The 22,063-nt window shown below is 40.3% G+C and overlaps 1 protein-coding gene across 5 annotated transcripts in view; it reads left to right on the forward strand.

Annotated features, from left to right (window-relative positions):
* Nucleotides 1–22,063, forward strand: part of FAM13C (family with sequence similarity 13 member C) — a 161,016-nt gene that overhangs the window by 45,199 nt on the left and 93,754 nt on the right. For all 5 annotated transcript variants that reach the window (XM_049855576.1, XM_049855574.1, XM_049855575.1 and 2 more), the window contains one exon: nt 21,747–21,865. In XM_049855576.1, coding sequence (XP_049711533.1) covers nt 21,747–21,865 — 119 coding nt within the window. The remainder of the gene's footprint in view (nt 1–21,746; nt 21,866–22,063) is intronic.

Raw genomic sequence — 22,063 nt, forward strand, 5'->3', positions numbered from 1 at the left:
GAGCAGAACGGTCAGTAGTGGTAGCCGGGTACCATCTAGTTCTTTTGGTCTCAGGGTAGATGAGGCTGTATACAATGCTTTCTTGAATAAGCTTCTGTGAAATTAAAATCCATCTAGGCATTTCTGGCTTCTGAGATAATACTATTTCCTTTCCCCCTTCCCCTGCCTATTATAACCCCCCTCAAAATAAAACAATAACAAAAACACAGAACTGTATCTTTTTTAAAAAAATAATTTTTATTGTGCTATAAGTGGAAGTTTACAAATCAAGTCAGTCTCTCACACAAAAACCCATATACACCTTGCTACACACTCCCGATTACTCTCCCCCTAATGAGACAGCCTGCTCTCTCCCTCCATTCTCTCTTTTCATGTCCATTTCACCAGCTTCTAACCCCCTCCACCCTCTCATCTCCGCTCCAGGCAGGAGATGCCAACATAGTCTCAAGTGTCTACCTGATCCAAGAAGCTCACTCCTCACCAGCATCCCTCTCCAACCCATTGTCCAGTCCAATCCATGTCTGAAGAGTTGGCTTCGGGAATGGTTCCTGTCCTGGGCCAACAGAAGGTCTGTGGGCCATGACCGCTGGGATCCTTCCAGTCTCAGTCAGACCATTAAGTCTGGTCTTATGAGAATTTGGGGTCTGCATCCCACTGCTTTCCTGCTCCCTCAGGGGTTCTCTGTTGTGTTCCCTGTCAGGGCAGTCATCAGCTGTAGCCGGGTACCATCTAGTTCTTCTGGTCTCAGGATGATGTAGTCTCTGGTTCTTGTGGCCCTTTCTGTCTCCTGGGCTCGCAATTGCCTTGTGTCCTTGGTGTTCTTCATTCTTCTTTGATCCAGGTAGGTTGAGACCAATTGATACATCTTAGATGGCTGCTTGCTGGCATTTAAGACCCCAGATGCCACACTTCAAAGTGGGATGTAGAATGTTTTCTTAATAGATTTTATTATGCCAATTGACTTAGATGTCCCCTGAGCCATGGTCCCCAGACCCCTGCCCCTGCTACACTGGCCTTCAAAGCATTCAGTTTATTCAGGAAACTTCTTTGCTTTTGGTTTAGTCCAATTGTGCTGACCTCCCCTGTATTGTGTGCTGTCTTTCCCTTCACCTAAAGTAGTTCTTATCTATTATCTAATTAGTGAATACCCCTCTCCCCGTCCCCCTCGTGTAACCACAAAAGAATGTTTTCTTCTCAGTTTAAGCTATTTCTCAAGTTCTTATAATAGTGGTCTTATACAATATTTGTCCTTTTGCAACTGACTAATTTCACTGAACATAATGCCTTCCAGGTTCCTCCATGTTATGAAATGTTTCACAGATTCCTCACTGTTCCTTGTCGGTGCATAGTATTCCATTGTGTGAATATACCATAATTTATTTATCCATTCATCCATTGATGGGCACCTTGGTTGCTTCCATCTTTTTGCTATTGTAAACAGTGCTGCAGTAAACATGGGTGTGCATGTATCTGTTCATGTAAAGGCTCTTATTTCTCTAGGATATATTCCAAGGAGTGAGATTACTGGATCGTATGGTAGTTCTATTTCTAGCTTTTTAAGGAAGTGCCAAATCAATTTCCAAAGTGGTTATAGCATTTGACATTCCCACCAGCAGTGTAGAAGTGTTCCAGTCTCTCCACAGCCTCTCCAACATTTATTATTTTGTGTTTTTTGGATTAATGCCAGCCTTGTTGGAGTGAGATGAAATCTCATTGTAGTTTCGATCTGCATTTCTCTAATGGCTACTGATCATGAACATTTCCTCATATATCTGTTAGCTACCTGAATGTCTTCTTTAGTGAAGTATCTATTCATATCTTTTGCCCATTTTTTAATTGGGTTATTTGTCTTTTTGCAGTTGAGTTTTTGCAGTATCATGTAGATTTTAGAGATCAGGCGCTGATCAGAAATGTCATAGCTAAAAACTTTTTCCCAATCTGTAGGTAGTCTTTTTACTGTTTTGGTGAAGTCTTTGGATGAGCATAGGTGTTTGATTTTTAGGAGCTCCCAGTTATCTAGTTTTTCATCTACATTCTTTATAATGTTTTCTATACTGTTTATGCCATGTATTAGGGCTCCTAACGTTTTCCCTATTTTTTCTTCCATGATCTTTATCAGAACTGTATCTTTTTAAGAATGGAAGAGAACTTCTGAGGCTTCCATAAAGTCTTTAAAAGAAGAACGCTAGAGTAATATGATTCTCCTTGATACTAAGTGCTCTGCATTAGTATTATTATTTTTAGAGCAGTTAGACTTTCCTGAAAATCCTTGATGATTGATTCAATAGAATGGATGACAGACAGGTCCCTCCTGTGTACATGAACATATTTGGAGCCCAGTGTTGAGAGCGATAAACGCCCATTTCTGGGTGTGTTTTGTTCAGAACTTGCATGTGGTTCAGTGTTATATAAGAAGACCTAAAGTTGTCATTTGTTCAGAATTTGTGAGAAAAAAAGCCAGGTTGGATTTTACAATGATCACCATCTATGAAAAATTGTTAAGCATAATAATAATGTAGACAGTGGAAGCACTTAAGACTGTTCCTTTCCAAATACTTAGATGCCTTCATTTAAGAAACAATGTTGCTAAGTTATGCTAATGATGGGGAAGCAGTTTGATAAATTTACATACTGCAAATACAAGCTGCTGTTAGTATTTGGCAGTTTCTTATTTATTCAGTAAAACAGCTGTTCAAGGCCCTTCCCTAGGCCAAACTTCCTTAGCCTCATTCCAGTTACAGAAATGAGCATGCAAGCAGTGAGATTTTTAGTAAATGTGTTTTTTGGATCAGAAATTCAACTGGTACAGTACAGCCTGTGAAAACCAGAACCCGCGTAAGGTGGAAACCTGACAGAGAAGGAAAGCTCAAGCACTTTCCATTAAAATGAGCCATAGAAAAGTGGTGACAGTGCATCCTGTTAAAGGCAGAAAATTTAGGAGACCCGGAAAAACAAGGCAGCCCCGTCAAGTTCCAGCTCTTACAGGTTTAACTGTATTTTTCTTCAATTAGTCCCAATCTTAGGAGTTTTTATGTTGTGAAAGTTTGTGTATGAGTGTTTTATTAAGTTTCCAAATCCACAAACTACTGCTCCTTGACACCAGGCACCCACCGGTGCTCAGTGGGCACATAGGACTGAATGACTGAATGAACAAATATTTGGTAAGGTGCTGAAGCAGGTTGAGAGAGCAAAAGGAATGCGGGACACAGGCACTCTCACATCTCCCCCTTTGGGGTGCTTATATTTCAGCTTGGGAGACATAGGTCAAGTTCATACATTCTGCATATACTGCAAAATAAGCTGGACAGGATTCAACGCCACAGAGAATGAGAGCACAGAGAGAGAAAGGATGTTGACATAGCCTCAATTCATTGGAGGAGATGGGATTTGAGATAGGCTGGAGCTCTGGTGGCACAGTGGTTAAGAGAAAGGGATGCTAACCAAAAAGGTCAGCAGGTTGAATTCACCAGGTGCTCCTTGGAAACCCTATAGGGCAGTTCTGCTCTGTCCTATAGGGTAACTATGGTTCTATGAGTTGGAATCAACTCAATGGCAACGGATAACCCAGGATCCCTGGGACATAGAGGGAGTGGAGCAGGCATCCCTGAAAGGAGGCAACTGCTTTCAGGGACCAAAGAGTGTAAGCTGAGAGGCAGTCAGAGTACAACGAACCCCTAAGAGGGTATTTTGTGTCTTATGGCCCGTTTAGGCTTATTGATTTGATAACCTATTAATATCATTGAAAAAACAGATCAGTTACTGTGAAGTCAATTTTGACTCATAGAGACCCCATGTGGGTCAGAGTAGAACTGTGTTCCACAGGGCTTTCAATAGGTGATTTTTCAGAAGTAGATTGCCAGACCTTTCTTGTTGATGTTGTGTGTTGTCGAGTCGATTCCAACTTGTAACAGCATTATAGGACAGAGTAGAACTGCCCCATAGGGTTTCCTAGGCTGTAATCTCTATGGGAGTAGATTGCCAGGTCTTTTCATCCACGGATCCACTGGGTGGGTTTGAACTACCAACTTTTTTATTAGCAGCCAAATGCTTAATCATTGCATTACTAGGGCTCCTTATTAATATCATAAACGAAAAACATAAAAAAGCCAAACCCATTGCCGTCGAGTTGATTCAGACTCATAGCGACCCTGTAGGACAGAGTAGAACTTTCCCATAGGGTTTCCAAGGAGCAGCTGGTAGATTCAAACTGCTGACCTTTTGGTTGTTAGCTGAGCTCTTAACCACTGTACCACCTGGGCTCCTATTAATATCATATCCCCCCTCCCCAAAAAAAAAGCCCTTTGCCATCGAGTCGATTCCGACTCAGAGCGACCCTATAGGACAGAGTAGTAATGCCCCATAGGGTTTCCAAGGAGTGCCTGGTGAATTTGAATTGCCAGTATTTTGGTTAGCAGCCTTTTCTCTTAATCACTACACCACCAGTGTTTATTAATATTGCAGAAGGTAGGAAATGGAAACAAATCTGTACTGACTCAGCTAAAATGTAAAACTTTAAAAAATGTTTTTGTTTTTTCCTGAGTAATCTGCTTTGCTTGCTACTGTATTCCCCCAGCTTGAACTGTCCCTGGCACTGTAGAAAGAGTTCAGTAAATATTTGAATCAATGCCTAAGTAACCACCACAGACTTGAATAACCAAATTTGGAAGCCCCTCTTTCCCCACCTGGTCTTGTACTGTGGAGCTTTCTCTGAGCTCAGCAATCCTACTTCTTGTGCTTGACATTAGTGGAGAAGTTTGAGTAACTGGGTTAATTTTTGTGATGGCAATTTTTTATTTTTCTCATGACTGCTTTGGGAATACACGGATGATTTGACTATTACTAAACTGAAGAAACAAGGGAGCTTGTGAAATGAAACACTGAGAGATTTTTGAAAGCAAAAAAGTAACAGTTTAATAATTCAGAAAATAACATGGTAGCGATTCCATATCAACAGGCTGCTTGCCTTCCAGGGGAAAGAGGAATAAACAGGTTCGTTCCTGGGATGCTCATGGTCCATAGCAAGTAAGAGGTGTTGGAGGCAGCTTAAAACTCAACTCTGAGAGAGCTGCTTTTAAAACTACATGAATATTTAACTCATACTGATATCGTAAAAATTAGCATTTTTGATTCTTGTAAGTGTAAACCAAAAAAACCAAACCCGTTGCCATCGAATCGACTCATAGAGACCCTATAGGACAGAGTAGAACTGCCCCATAAGGTTTCCAAGAAGCTCCTGGTGGATTTGAACTCCAATCTTTTGGTTAGCAGCCATAGTTGAAATAAGTCACTAGCCTTTGTAATAGGTTAGAGAGGCGCTGTGGCTGAGAATGGGGCACAGACTTGACAGAGGCTCTGTTTTGCCTTCCCTTCATGTCTCCGTGCCGTGGACATGACCGAGTTCTAGTAGAAAGTCTTAAGCTTCTGTCACCATATTTATAGGTACTGAGTCACTGCTCCAGTTGTCCCATTTAACCCTGAATTTTGATACCTTATATATGAAAACTGTGTATCTTTTTAAAAAATACAACATAGTAGATGGTAAGAAATTTTTTAAAGAACATTATTTATAACATTTAAGACAGAAGCCATACTGTTGAGTACACTTTTACTAATATTTAATGTTTTCTTTATCACTTTACCCTGATTTTCCACATGGAGTCAAAACACTTCAGCATTCCATTAAAACCAGAAAAAAAGAACGGTCAGGCAATAAACTTCCTTCTAGAAGCTTCTATGATACCACTTTCTGCATTTTTTTCCCATCTCTCCTTCTCAGTCTCCTTTGCAGTTTCCTTTCTATCTACCTGTCTCTTAAATATTTTTAAAATTAAATATTCTAATTTTAAATTATAAAAGCAATACATACTCATTAAACAATTCAAACAATAGAGTAGTTTAATAATTAATAAATCTCACATAAAAACATAAACCAAAGACCCAAGCCCATTGCCGTCGAGTAGAATCCGACTGATAGTGACCTTATAGGACAGAGTAGAACTGCCCCACAGAGTTTCCGAGGAAGTCCTGGTGGATTTGAACTGCCAACCATTTGATTAGCAGCCGTTAACACTTAACCACTACGCCACCAGGGTGTTATGAAATACATGTTTATATATTTTATCTAAATAACATAATTTACGTATTTACGTGCATGTATACGTATTCTGTTCCCCCCCGCAACATGGGGTTATGATGAGTCAGAAATGGCAACTAATAACAACATGCATCTTTACTAAATATATACTTGACACTATGTGTACTCGATATGTATACCATATATCAGCTTGATTTTTAATTAGCAATATATCATTAGTCTCATAAATATTGGTGTTCCTCAGGGTTCTGTCCTAGGTTTTCTCTTCTCTCTCTGCACCCTCTAAATGATCTCATTCCCCACCCCACCCCTGACCCCGTGGTTTCAGTCACCCAAATGTGCATTCCTAAATATCCTTTCCCAGTCCTGATCTGTCTCTGGGATTCCAGCCCATCTATTTATCATTGTCTACTTGGACCCCCCATGGCTACCACGTACCCAACTCTTCCTACTTCTCATTGTCTTCACTACAGGAAGCAGCACTATTCTTTATCCCATTTTTTCAATCCAGAAATTTGGCATCACCCTTGACTTCTTTCTAATTCAACCATATCCTGTCAATCACCAGACCTATTACTCCCACGTCTTTAATATCTTTTAATGTAATCAGTTTTTCTCCATTCTGACTCACACCTCTGTAATCCAAGTTATGATCATCTCTGGCTTGGGATACTCTAATTGTCCACCCACTCTCCCAACTTCTGATTCATTTTCCTCAGAGGCCCCAGATAATCTTCCTACACTGCAAATCTGAACTTATCTCCCCTACTTAGAATATGCAGTGACTTGCTGTTGTCTTCAGAATAAAGTCCAACTCTTTAAGACTTGCAGGGTTCATATGCTCTGGCCTCTAAGCCTCACCTGCCTCATGGCTGCCCACACCCACATTTGACCCTAACCCCAAACATAGTCAGCCACTTTGAGTTTCTTGAACATCCCATGTTCTTACTTACACATTTTTTCTTTTTTTTTATTGTACTTTAAGTGAAAACTTACAGTTCGTGTTAGTTTCTCATACAGAAATTCATACACACATTGTTACATGACCCTAGTTGCTCTCCCTATAATGTGACACCACACTCCTCCTTTCCACACCAAATTTCCCGTGTCCATTCAACCAGCTTCTGTCCCTTTTTGACTTCTTATTTAGCCTCTGGACAGGAGCTGCCCACTTAGCCTCATGTATCTACTTGAGCTAGGAAGCACTCTCTCACCAGTATCATTTTGCCATACAGTCTTGAGCTAGGAAGCACTCTCTCACCAGTATCGTTTTGCCATGTAGTCCAGCCTAATCTTTGTCTGAAGAGTTGGCTTTGGGAGTGGTTTCAGTTCTGGGCTAATGGAGAGTCTGGGGGCCATGTCTTTCAGGGTCCCTGCAGTCTCCACCAGACCATTAAATCTGGTCTTTTTATTAGAATTTGAGTTCTGTACCCACTTTTCTCCTGCTCCATCAAGGACTCTCTGTTGTGTTCCCTGTCAGGGTGGTCATTGGTGGTAGCCAAGCACCATCTAGTTCTGGTCTCAGGCTGATAGAGTCTCTGGCTTATGTGGTCCTTTCTGTCTTTTGAGCTAATATTTTCCTTGTGTCTTTGGTGTTCTTCATTCTCCTTTGCTCCGGGTGTCTTGGGGCCAATTAATATATCTTAGATGACCACTTGCTAGCTTTTAAGACCCCAGATGCCACTCACCAAAACAGAATGCAGAACATTTTCTTAATAAACTTTGTTATGCCAGTTGACCTAGATGTCCCCTGAAACCATGGTCCCCAGGCCCCCGTCCCCGCTATTTTGTCCCTCAAAGTGTTTGGTTGTATTCAGGAAACTTTTGGTTTAGTCTGGTTGTGCTGACTCCTGCTGTATTGTATATTGTCCTTCTCTTCACCTAAAATAATTCTTATCTACTATCTACTTAGTGAGTACCCGTCTCCCTCCCTCTCCACCTTCATAACCGTCAAAGAATGTTTTCTTCTGTGTTTAAACCTTTTCTTGAGTTTCTAAAATGGTGGTCTCATACAATATTTGTCTTTTTGTGACTGACTAATTTCACTCAGCATAGTGCCTTCCAGAGTCATCCATGTTATGAGATGTTTCGCAGATTCATCGTTGCTCTTTATCGTTGCTTAGTGTTCCATTGTGTGAATATACCATAATTTGTTTATCTATTCGTCCATTGATGGGCACCTAGGTTGTTTCCATATTTTGCTATTGTGAACAGTCCTGCAATGAACATGGGTGTGCATATATCTATTTGTCACTTGCACATTTTTGCCTGGCTACATTCTGTCTCTCCATCTCTCTGTTTCTTCCAGTTGATGCTTCTTCGTGCTTTGGGTCATTTCAGTGGTACTTCTTCAAAAAACTGGGCTTGGTGTCATTCCTATATGTTCTCAAAGCATTGGACACTTATTCTATTGTAGTGTTGATCTTAAACCCCAAAAGCTAAACTCATTGCTGTTCAGTTGATTACAACTCATAGCGACCCTGTAGGACAGAGTAGAACTTCCAAGGAACAGCTGGTGGATTCAAGCTGCTGACCTTTTGGTTAGCAGCCAAACACGTAACCACTGCACCACCAGGGCTCCTTGGAACGCCTATAGCATTGAACATCAAAAATAAAACAACGTACTATACTATAATTGCCTATTTATGTCACCCCACCTCCATCACCACTATTAGACTGTGAGCTCCTTGAGGGAAGGTGCCAGGAGTAGTATAGAATCTGGCACCTGATAAAACCCAAATTTTGGATGATGAATGAAAGAAGTCAGAAATCCAGGAAGCCCCATAAAGCTGGAGTGATGGCAAGTTACTGAACCCTACAGGTGCAATGGTCAAGTCCAAGAGGCCTCAAAGCCTTGAGGGACCAGAGTGACTCAAAGGTCAGTTTTAGCACATTTCAGGGGTCAGATGTGGCAGTTTGAGATACCAGCATTATTAGGGAGTGCAGTAGTTTGAGTAGTGGTCCCCCTAAAGGTATGTTCATGTCCTAATCCCCCAAACCTGTGAATGTTGCCTTATTTGGAATAAAAGAGTCTTCATGGATACAATTAAGCTAAGGATCTAGAGATGAGGTCATTTTGCATTATCTGGGTTAGCCCTAAACCCAATGACACACAGAGGGACAAGCCACAGGGAAAAAAGACTATGTGAAGACATAGGCAGAGATTGGAATGATGTGGCCACAAGTCAAGGAAGCTTTGGAGTCCCCAGAGCCCGAAAGAGACAAGGAAGATTTCTCCTCTAGAGCTTTCAGAGGGAGCAAGGCCCTGCCTATACCTTATTTTTGGACTTTTGACTTCCAGACAATGAGGGAATAAATCCGTCTTGCTTTAGGCCACCAAGCTTGTGGTCCTTTGTTACGTGGCCCTAGGAAACTAATACAGGGAGTAAAGCAGAGGAATCAGGACCAGACACTGTCTACCTTCTGTTTCCCTTCTTGCTTCATCCTTTTTGGGGTCTTGTACAGATGCAGCGATTTGTTGCAAGTGGAGTGAGCGGGAGAGTTGGCAGCATAGACAGGCCTAACATCTGAGCAGAGCAAGGGCAGAAATGTAAGAATTTCTGGAGAGGGGTTCTTAGATTTTGGGTGGCCAGTTGTCAGGTATCTGAGGTGGCTGATCTTGTTTCTGGATCAGGAGGTTGGAGTTAGGATCTGGGTTCTCTAACTCACTCTTGTGATTCAATGCATTTTTCAATTAAATATAAAGTAATAAACCTCTCCTTATGCAAACAATTCGAAATTCTGCAGTTCCCCCAATTTGATCAAGAATTGCACAATTCCAAAGCTATTTGGGCCTATTTAATTATAAACTGTGTGCACTTTATTTAAGCATTTCCTTTTTAACGGATGAACAGAACTACCCAGTATCTTCTGTCATGGGAATAGTCTTAAAATACATAAATCTCAGTCAGGTTATTCAAGGTCATCAGGAAGGCATCTTTTATATCTCTGGCCTAGGTAAGTCATCTGTCTTTTCTTCACTTGATTTTTCTCACTGGGGAAAACTAGGAGACTCAGACAGACCTATAAATGAAGAAATGTTGGTAAAAAGTGCCTAGTTTAGTGCCTTTTACAGATCACTCACTCAGAATGTGATTTGGAAAGTGGATAAGGTAGACAACATGATTTAAATGTCTACTTTCTACTAGAAATTCTTTCAGCAAAGCAGAAAACTGGATATTATCTCCATTTTACAAATAAGAAAATAGGATCAGAAGAGATGGATTATTTACCCAAGATCACATAGCTACTACGAGGATACCTGTAGATTTTGAACTCACGCCTGCCTTCCTCCATGCTTTATTTTACTTCTTTGCTGAAACAGTAACTCAGGTATCCAGAAGGTATTTTAAAAGTAATTCTGAAGAAGCTTTTCTCTAAGTCCCCTATTTCTTAAAGGGCCATAATATTTTAAGTAATAAACACAAACTTTTGAAAGAAAATTTAAATCAACTCTTCCAAGACCTCCTTTTCCCCTAGTTATGAAATGACTGTAAAAATCCAACAATTCTTTTAATCAGGGAGAAAAAAGTCTTTCAAATTCCCCAATTATTCAGAGTGTCTTTAAGCCAATTTCATGGGCTTGGGTAGGTTTAAGGTAAGAGGAACTCTAGGGTGTTACTGAGTAGAGAAGATTTATAACACTTTCCCCCAGTTGAACCTAAGAGCAGAATTTGCCTGCTCTTTTTCCAAACTAGGGAGACGTCACATGTATTAATCACATAGCAATTAGAGCTCTTGGGAGAAAGATGCTACCATAAATGCAAGGCATTGTTATCAGCAATGGAGTAATTCCTTATAAGACAAAACCAAACCTATTGTGTTCGAGTTGATTCTGCCTCATAGTGACCCTATAGGACAGGGTAGAACGGCTCCGTAGGGTTTCCAAGCAGTGGCTGGTGGATTCGAAATTCTGACCTTTTGGTTAGCAGCTGTAGCTCACCATAGCTCTTAATCACTGCACTACCAGGGCTCCAATTCTTTCTTAACCTAACCCAACTGCCCTCTAGTTGATTCCAACTCGTAGTGACCCGATAGGATAGAGTAGAACTCCCCCATAGGGTTTCTAAGGAGTGCCTGTGGATTCGAAGTGCCGACCTTTTGGTCAGCAGCCGTGGCTTAACCGCTACGCTATCAGGGTTTCCCCAGTTCTTTCTAAGACCGTTTAATTTAAGCCAGCCATTGCGGGAAATAAAGTTTATCAACTTCAGACTATAACGGGTCCAGGGAAACCCTCCAGTGTAAAAAGATGAAGAGACTTATGGCTTTGATTGCATCTCAGGAGGAAGTTTTCGAGGATGCATTTGTCTTTGAGACTCAAGAGTAATTTTCTGGTTGGCAAACTGGAAGAGATGGGAAAGGACTTGGATTAGGATAGAAAATTCTTTTTTCTGAGCTAAGGGTTTGTACAAATGGCGAATTTGGAAGGGTGTGAGACAATGACCATACCATTAGATCAAAACTCGATTCTTTGTTCCTTCCAGCTTCCACAGGAGTCAGCCGAACTCACTAAAATCCCAACAAGATGGAATACCATTATAGCATTTCACCATCCCTTCTTAGGGACAGCTAATTTTGGCTTAACTAAGTCGAAGTTTTGAGTCTTTCAGGCTCACACATAGCTTCTCTCGTCACAATGTACACTATTCTAGCCTCTGTCCGTGGTTCAGAAATGACCTAAATGACAATATCTTATTATTCTTTATATCTCAGAAACACAGTCAATTTTATTACTCTTGCATATAACAAAGAACGAACAAATAACTCCACCTAAGGCAGGACTTGGGACACAGTAGGTAGCAAGGGTGGAGGAACTCATTTTTGTCAGCTTGGAACTTACCATCTCACAATCACATTTAAAAGAAAAGAAAAGAAATTATTTTAGTTTTCCCATTCTGCCCAGGGTAACAAACATTCTTGAGTTGTTAAATTCCTTTTGTCTTTGAATTTAATCTCAAGAGTGGTTAAGTGCCTTGTACAATGTGATCTGGAGGGCTGATGGCAAAGTGATTAAGAGCTCAGGCTGCTCCCAAAAGGTTGGCAGCTCAAATCCACCAACCACCTCTTGGAAACCCTATAGGGCAGTTCTACTCTGTCCTATAGGGTCGCTATGAATTGGAATTACTAGAGGGCACACAACAACAACACAAAAACAATGTGATCTGGGAGATCACAAGACCAGAAGACTACAAGACCAAGACCAGATTTTAGAGCTTCAGGGAGTAAAATGTTAATTGTCTGTGATAATCATTCAAGGTATAATTATTTACTGAGAGGTTTTTTTAAACCTGTAACCTGATGTAGTCTAGCTGGTCTTTATCAAACTCGGAAAGTGTCTCATGATTAGTTATATATTGGGATAGAATTTATGAGCAGTCCCCTTCATTCAAGCAACTCTCTTACCTGTTTTGTCTCAGTGCTCTTCTATCCTAAATATGGAGAATACTTCTTCATCAGTCGTACTTTGGGGATAGGATTTAAAAACAAAGAATAACGTTTAATATTAGTGGCGTAATTTGGAATTGTGCAGGGATTTCTTACCTAGTTAGCTCCTACCCAGAAGTTCCCTTCTACACATCTCCTTTTTTCTATCCACCACTTCTTTGTGTTATTTGATCAGTCATTCATCAACTATTGAGCATCTACTATGGGCCAGGTATACAGAAGTAAGCACAGGGAGAAAAGGTTAACTCTCTTCACCCATAAGTACATTATCAACTATAAGGACTTTCCTTGGCATCTCTGGTTAACCTTGACACTGGCCAGCTGGTAGAGTCCAACTGGAACAGATCTAGCACACTGAGAGGGTGAGTCATGTTTTCTCATGTGTCTGGTAAATCTCTGTTATGAAGGCAGATAAATATGATTGAGTCTTACTGTTCTCATTTGATATATATATATATATATATATCAATATTTCATTTATATACTTATGAATAAATGGCAGTTAGTAATACCCGTTGCCATGGAGTTAATTCCCACTCATAGTGACCCTATGGGACAGAGTAGAACCACCCCATAGAGTTTGCAAGGAGTAACTGGTGGATTCAAACTGCCAACAGTTTGGTTAGCAGCCATAGCACTTAACCGCTACACCAGCAAGGTTTCCGTTAGTAATACAATACCTTTGAAAGCTACTGTTCTATTAATACCATATGAATGGTATCCCTTTTCCTTCTTCTTTCCTCCTTAAGGGAAAGCATAAGATAATTTTTTTAAACTGGGGTTAACTGTCGTGGATTGAATTATGTCCCCCCAAAAATGTGTGTATCAACTTGGTTAGGCCATGATTCCCAGTATTGTGTGGTTGTCCTCCTTTTTGTGATTGTAATTTTATGTTAAGAGGATTAGGGTGGGATTGTAACACCACCCTTACTCAGGTCATCTCCCAGATCCAATGTAAAGGGAGTTTCCCTGGGGTGTGGCCTGTGCCACCTTTTATCTTAAGAGGTAAAAGGAAAGGGAAGCAAGCAGAGAGCTGGGGACCTCATACCACCAAGAAAGCAGCACCGGGAGCAGAGTGTGTCCTTTGGGCCCAGGGTCCCTGTGCCTGAGAAGCTCCTCAACCAGGGAAAGATTGAGGACAAGGACCTTCCTCCAGAGCAGACAGAGAGATAAAACCTTCTCCTGGAGCCAATGCTCTGAATTTGGACTTTTAGCCTACTTTATTCTAAGAAAATAAGCTCTTTGTTAAACCTATCCACTTGTGGTATTTCTGTTATAGGAGCACTAGATGACTAAGACACTAAGTATTGGGTTTTACCTCTCTATTCACTATGAGTCTTCCAGATTAAACTCTTGAGCTTGCTTTTTCTGAGTGTGTCCCCTTGAGAAGACTTCTTTTGTGTCATTCACAGTGTTGAGCTCTGCTGGGCATGTGCCTTAGTTCCTTATTGCTGACACACCCCTCTTTTTGTACTTTCACATTTCTGAAATTTGCGTGTACCTTAAAATTGATGGGTACTCAATGGGGTATTGTTTGTCATTGTTGTTTTTTTAAAGTTGTTATTTAATCAAGTTGATGGTGGCATTTATACTTGATAATATCTTAGAATAGAAGAAAGGTGGTGATGTTTTAGTTACCTATTGCTGCATAACAAATAACCCCAAAACTTAGAGACCTACAATAACAATAATCATTTAGTGTCTCTCATGGTTTCTGTAGGCCAGGAATTCACTTAGGCACCGTAGGGAGATCTTGTCTCTGCTCCCTGATGCCTCAGCTGGAAGACTTGAGGCCTGAGAGCTAGACTCATCTGAAGGCTGTCATCTATTCCCAGGTGGGCTTAGCTGGGCCTGTTGACCCACATGGTGGGGGGTTTCCAGGAAGAGACAGTACAGTGAAAGAGATTAAACTAAAAAAAAAAAAAAGTATTTATACCATTTGTTATGAACAAAAGATTTTCAAGCTCAAAAAGAGTTTGGAAAGGAAGAACACATTCAGTGTTTTCTGAGAGAGGCTGGACTTGAATTTCTGAGGGGGGGTTGGCAATCAGAGTGTTGGATCTAACTTTTTGACATTGCCAAAGGCAGCATATATTATCACGGTCATGCATATATTTCACATCAGAGCCTGCGCTGCTCATCAATATCCAGCGTGATTTGTACCAAGCTCCTTACCTATTTATTCATCCCCACCTGTATACCATGTTGAACTTTGAAATTCTTAGTCTGCAAAGAAGCACAGCTGACGGTGCTACTTTTTTCTCCGTACAAATCAGAGACTTGATTGTCAACTGTCCCCAGAACTCCTTATCTACTCATTTCAGAGAGAAGTTCTGCTCTTGGAATGCTCCGAGACCCCTGAGCTGTGTAATTTAAGGGAGCACTTTCTACATAGCCTCTCTTACTCATGCCCAAGGTAAATTGTTAGTTCAGGGGAGTCAGGCAATGTATAGCTTATTTGTCCTTTGTCCCTTCTCTTCCCTTTTTCAGCTGGTCTTTGTCAAACTCTAGGGTTCAAAGAATTGTTTAAAATATGCCTTTGAGGTATTTCAGAGCATAGAAAAGGACAGAATAGTCCCAAACTCATTCTATGAAGCCAGCATATCCCTGATACCAAAACCAGGTAAAGACACAACAAAAAAGAAAATTACAGACCTATGTCTCTCATGAACTTGGATGCAAAAATCCTCAACAAAATTCTAGCTGATAGAATTCAACAACATATCAAAAAGATAATTCACCATGACCAAGTCGGATTCATACCAGCTATGATTTTTTTTTTATGCAGGGATGGTTCAACATTAGAAAAACAATTAATGTAATCCATCATATAAGTAAAACAAAAGACAAAAAGCACATGATCTTATCAATTGATGCAGAAAAGGCATTTGACAAAGTTCAGCACCCATTCATGATAAAAACTCTCAGCAAAATAGAAATAGAAGGAAAATTCCTCAACATAATAAAGGGCATTTATACAAAGCTGACAGCCAACATCATCCTAAATGGAGAGAGTTTGAAAGCATTGCCTTTGAGGTCGGGAACCAGACAAGGATGCCCTTTATCACCGCTCTTATTCAACATTGTGTTGTAGGTCCTAGCCAGAGCAATTAGGCTAGATAAAAAAAATAAAGGGCATCCAGGTTGGCAAGGAAGTAGAAAAAGTATCTCTATCTGCAGATGACATGATCTTATACACAGAAAACCCTAAGGAATCCTGAAGAAAACTACTGAAACTAATAGTTCAGCAACATATCAGGATACAAGATGAACACACAAAAATCAGTTGGATTCCTCTACACCAACAAAAAGAACATTGAAGAGGAAATCACCAAATCAATACCATTTACAGTAGCCCCCAAGAAGATAAGATACTTAGGAATAAATCTTATCAGAGACATAAAAGACCTACACAAAGAAAACTACAAGACACTGCTGCAAGAACCAAAAGAGACCTACCTAAGTGGAAAAGCATACCTTGCTCATGGATAGGAAGACTTAACATTGTAAAAATGTCTGTTCTACCAAAAGCCATTAATAGATACAATGCAATTCCCATCCAAATTCCAATGACATTTTTTAATGTGATGGAGAAACAAATCACCAACTTCATATGGAAGGGAAAAAGGCCCCAGATAAGTAAAGCATTACTGAAAAAGAAGAACAAAGTAGGAGGCCTTACGCTACCTGATTTTAGAACCTATTATATCACCACAGCAGTCAAAACATCCTGGTACTCGTACAACAATAGATACATAGACCAATGGAACAGAATTGAGAATCCAGCATAAATCCATCCACATATGAGCAGCTGATATTTGAAAAAAGCCCAAAGTCAGTTAAATGGGGAAAAGACAGTCTTTTTAACAAATGGTGCTGGCAAAACTGGATATCCATCTGCAAAAAAATGAAACAAGACCCATACCTCACACCATGTGCAAAAACTAACTCAAAATAGATCAGAGACCTAAATATAAAATCTAAAATGATAAAGATCATGGAAGAAAAAATAAGGACATACTAGGAGCCCTAATACATGGCATAAACTGTATATGAAACATTATTAACAATGCAGAAGAGAAACTAAAGGACTGGGAGCTCCTAAAAATCAAACACCTATGTTCATCCAAAGACTTCACCAAAACAGTAAAAAGATTACCTACAGACTGGGAAAATGTTTTTAGCTATGACATTTCTGAGCAGCATCTGATCTCTAAAATCTACATGATACTGCAAAAACTCAACTGCAAAAAGACAAATAACCCAATTAAAAAATGGGTGAATGAAATAAACAGGCACTTCACTAAAGAAGACATTGAAGTAGCTAACAGATACATGAGGAAATGCTCACAATCATTAGCCCTTACAGAAATGAAAATCAAAAATACAGTGAGATTCCATCCAACAAGGCTGGCATTAATCCAAAATACACAAAATAATTAATATTGGAGAGGTTGTGGAGAGACTGGAACACTTATACACTGCTGGTGGGAATGTCAAATGGTACAACCACTTTGGAAATCAATTTGGCGCTTCCTTAAGAAGCTAGAAATAGAACTACCGTAGGATCCAGCAATCCCACTCCTTGGAATATATCGTTGAGAAATAAGAGCCTTTACACGAACAGATATACGCACACCCATGTTCATTGCAGCACTGTTTACAATAGCAAAAAGATGGAAGCAACCAAGGTGCCCATCAATGGATGAATGGATAAATAAATTATGGCATATTCCCTCAATGGAATACTATGCATCAATAAAGAACAATGATGAATCTGTGAAACATTTCATAACATGGAGGAATCTGCAAGGCATTTTACTGAGCGAAATTAATCAGTTGCAAAAGGACAAATATTGTATGAGACCATTATCATAAGAACTCGAAAAATAGTTTAAATAGAGAAGAAAATATTCTTTGTTGGTTATGGGAGTGTGGCGTAGTGATTAAGTGCTACAGCTGCTAACCAAAGGGTCGGCAGTTTGAATCCACCAGGCACTCCTTGGAAACTCTGTGGGGCAGCTCTACTCTGTCCTATAAGGTCACTGTGAGTTGGAGTCGACTCAGCAGCACTGAGTTTGGTTTTGGTTTGGTTATGAGAGCGGAGAGGAATGAGGGAGAGGGGTTTTCACTAATTAGATGGTAGATAAGAACTATTTTAGGTGAAGGAAAAGACAACACACAGTACAGGAGAGGTCAGCACAACTGGACTAAACCAAAAGCAAAGAAGTTTCCTGAATAAACTGAATGCTTCGGAGGCCAGCATAGCAGGGGAAGGGGTTGGTGGGACCATGGTTTCAGGGCACATCTAAATCAATTGGCATAATAAAATCTATTAAGAAAACATTCTGCATCCCACTTTGGAGAGTGGCGTCTGGGGTCTTAAACGCTAGCAAGTGGCCATCTAAGATGCCTCAACTGATCTCAACCCACCTGGAGCAAAGGAGATGAAGAACACCAAAGACACAAGGTAATTATGAGCCCAAGAGACAGAAAGGGCTACCTAAACTAGAGACTACATCAGACTGAGATCAGAAAAACTAGATGGTGCCCAGCTACAACTGAAGACTGCCCTGATAGGGAAACGCAGAACCCCTGAGGGAGCAGGAGAGCAGTGGGATGCAGACCTCAAATTCTCTTAAAAAGACCAGACTTAATGGTCTGCCTGAGCCTAGAAGGACCCCAGAGGTCCTGGTCCCCAGACCTTCTGTTAACCCAAGACAGGAACCATTCCCAAAGCCAACTCTTCAGACAGGGATTGGACTGGACTATGGGATAGAAAATGATAGTGATGAAAAGTGAGCTTTTTGGATCAAGTAGACTCATGAGACTATGTGGAGAGCTCCTGTCTAGAGAGGAGATGAGAGGGCAGAGGGGGTCAGAAGCTGACCGAATGGACACGAAAATAGAGAGTGGAAAGTGTGCTGTATCGTTAGGGGGAGAGCAACTAGGAGTGTATAGCAAGGCATACATAAGTTTTTGTATGAGAGGCTGACTTGATTTGTGAACTTTTACTTAAAGCACAATAAAAATTAAAAAAAAAAAAATTCGCCTTTGAAAAAAAACCCAAAGTCCTCTTTCCTAAATGGTAAAGTTTTAATCAATCAGAAATTTCTATATTAAATGTTTTAGAGATTAGAAAGACCATTTCTTAAGGCCTAGAAGTATTGAGGCTTCTCAGTATGATGTTTAAAATAATATCATAATTAGTATAGAAACTTGGAATAAGCATTCCACCACAAAAAAATAGGTATTCTTTTGCTGAGTTTCTTTGAATTGAGTCTCCAAGGATTTTCTTAACACTAGTTTCATAGCAGCAAACTTTAACAGAATATTTAATAAAAGGAATATTATCATTATTAATAGTTACCATTCCCTGTGTGCCTAGAGTTGACAGTCACCAAAAGAAATACTAATGACTTCCCATTTTACAGACAAGGAAACTGAGGCCCAGATAATTTATGTAACTTGCCCAAGCTCACATGCCTAAAAGTAGCAGAGCACAGCTGTCTCATTTGGAAATGATTGTTTGTGGAAATTTGACCAGTAGTTGGGTATCTACAGAATTTTTCGTAAGTACCTGCTAAGTATATGTGACTATTGCATATTAGTGAAAAGCTTTCATGTGAATTGTCTCCTGGAGCCTGGGGAAGAAAAATGGAATCAAAGAAAGGATCTTAGTAGGCCTAATTTAGTCTTTTCCCTCAGCTCTGCTTCTCTTCCTATTTTCTCTTTTACTTTTTAATCAGGGAGTGTCTTAATTACCTAGTGCTGTCATAACAAAATATACAAGTGGGTGGCTTTAAAGGACAGAAATTTTCACAGTTCAGGAGACTAGAAGCCTGAATTCAGGGCATGAGTCTTGAGGGTGACCCCTCTTTGTCTATATCAGCATCTTGTAACCTCTAATCCTTGGAGTTTGTAGATGAATCTACTGTGTGTGTCTGTTTTCATATGGCATCTTACCCTGTGTGTCTGTGTCTATTCTGTTCTTCTTATTACTCAGAAGTGATTAGATTTAAGATCGACCCTACACTGGTATGACCTCAGTAACATAACAATATTTCTGTATTTATTAAGAAAATCTCTATTTTCAACCAGGACCACATTTACAGGTTACAAGGGTTAGGATTTCAACACACATTTTTGGGGTACTCAATTCAATCTATGACAGGAAGGCATTCATATAATTTTGTTTTAGGAGCTTGGAATGACTACTGGCAAACAGTCCCACCAGTTTATTCTAGTGTTTTCGGAAATTGATATCTGAGACACCTGGCACATTGTTACTTTTACTCACTTCAGCCCACACCCCTAGTAGAGGGGCTGGGTCTCCACTGACACCACAAAATACCACACGGATCGCCTGCGTCACTTGAGTATGTTCACTGTATGACACTAGTCATCTAACCCAGAACCCATCCAGTGCCGTCGAGTCAATTCCGACTCATAGCGACCCTATAGGACAGAGTAGAACGCCCCGTAGAGTTTCCAAGGAGCACCCGGCGGATTCGAATTGCCAACCCATCTAGATTGACTGAATTTCTGATAGAAATAACCAATTTTGGTTTTAGAATCTCATTTTTCAGGTAAAATTTTTGTTGTTTGGTAAAAAGGGTCTATTTTATCCTAAGAAAAAGTTGTCAGAGGTTTGAAATGGCTCTAAGACCAGTAATTCAACTGCTAGCTGTATATAAATCATTCATTTTTGGTCTGTGTGTCCTTTTATTGGAAACCCTGGTGGCAAAGTGGTTTAGTGCTACGGCTGCTAACCAAAGGGTTGGCAGCTTGGATCCGCTAGGCGCTCCTTGGAAACTCTATGGGACAGTTCCACTCTGTCCTTAGGGTCGCTATGAGTCGGAATCGACTCGACGGCACTGGGTTTTGGTTTTGGTCCTTGTATTGAATCCACGTTAGTTTTAGCTTGAGTGTTTTTGTGATATTCTCTAGAGAGTTTTGCATCTGGAGTTTTTATAAATTAATGAGTAGATTACATCATGGGATGACCTATGTAGTGGTTTCTTTGATGCAGCATAGCCGATGGCAGTAATGTATGTGTGCGTATGACAGATAGGTGGGAAAAGGAAGGCAGGGAGAGGGAATGGGGGAAAGAGAGAGATTATGCATGTTTGGGATTTGGAGTTTGTTATGGATTGGACTGTGACCCCCCAAAATGTGTGTCAACTTGACTAGGCCATGATTCCTAGTTGTGTATGGTAGTTCGCCATTTTGTTATCCAATGTGATTATGCTCTGTGTTGTAAACCCTACCTCTATAATGTTAATGAGGCAGGACTCAATCTATAGGATTATTAGGCTTATCTTGAGTCAGTCTCTTTTGAGATATAAAAAAGAGAAGGAGAGGGACCTCATACCACCAAGAAACAAGAGCCAGGAGTCCTTGTGATGAGAAGCTCCTAGACCAGGGGAAGACTGATAACAAGGACCTTCCTCCAGAGCTGACAGAGAGAGACAGCCTTCTCCTGGAGCTGGTGCCCTGAATTCAGACTTCTAGTCTCCTAGACTGTGAGAGAATAAATTTCTGTTTGTTAAAGCCATCCACTTGTGGTATTTCTGTTATAGCAGCACTAGTTAACTAAGACAGAGTTCAAAAGATGACTGGTTCTTCAGATTTCAAATTCACATATTTCTTTCTAATTAGAGAAATAATGTATGTTCATTGCAGAAAATTAAGAAAATATAGATGAGCCCCCAAAAGAAAAAACCAAACAATATGCCATCTCAGAGTTAGTCACTGTTAAGATTTTGGTTCCTATCATCCAAATCTGTGTGTGCCCACGCAAGTGTGTGTATGTTCATTTTTGCAAAACTGGGCTTATGCTATGAAATTGTTCTATAAATTTTCATTTTCGTGCGTATCTTTTAATTAAATACTCTTCTACAGCAACATTATTAATAGCTTCAAATTTTTCATTGTATGGTTATATCATTTCTTTTGGAAATTAGTTAAAATAATTTTTTTTCTTCACTACCATTTGTTTTTTAATCTTGTACCAACTGACTAATAGAAGGAGGTGTTTTAAGTTCCAGGTCACTGAACTGGCTCCCTTCTCCCATGACAGTCAGCAGAGTGTGCTGTATAGCACTGCTGCCCTGCCCTGCAGCCCCCATCCCCACATGGAGCCAAAGAATCCCATGGAACTCATCACTGCTGACAGCTCGTCTACTCCTGTTGTTGCTTCTTACAGGAGACAGAGCACCTGGCGCCTGGCCAGTTGGAGTGTCAGGGGAGAGCAGGAACGCCAGCTCATGAGAATCCACAAAACAACACCTTCAGGTGCCAAGAAACAGTGCAACTTCAACCAAGGTGGGCCATTTTGTTGGAAGTAGCGCTGTGCCTGGGCTTCATTTCACAAAAATGCTAATGCATGTACCTGCCACCTCTACGCAAGGGTTCAGGCTTTCTTCTGACTTTCCTTGGTGTTACTGACAGTCGGAGAATCTACTTGAAGGGGCCTGGAAGGAGAATCATTGAGTCTGAGTTAAAGAGGAATATAAAATATCA

Source organism: Elephas maximus, chromosome 16 (genome assembly GCF_024166365.1).
Source record: "Elephas maximus indicus isolate mEleMax1 chromosome 16, mEleMax1 primary haplotype, whole genome shotgun sequence".
In the NCBI taxonomy this organism is placed as follows: domain Eukaryota; kingdom Metazoa; phylum Chordata; class Mammalia; order Proboscidea; family Elephantidae; genus Elephas; species Elephas maximus.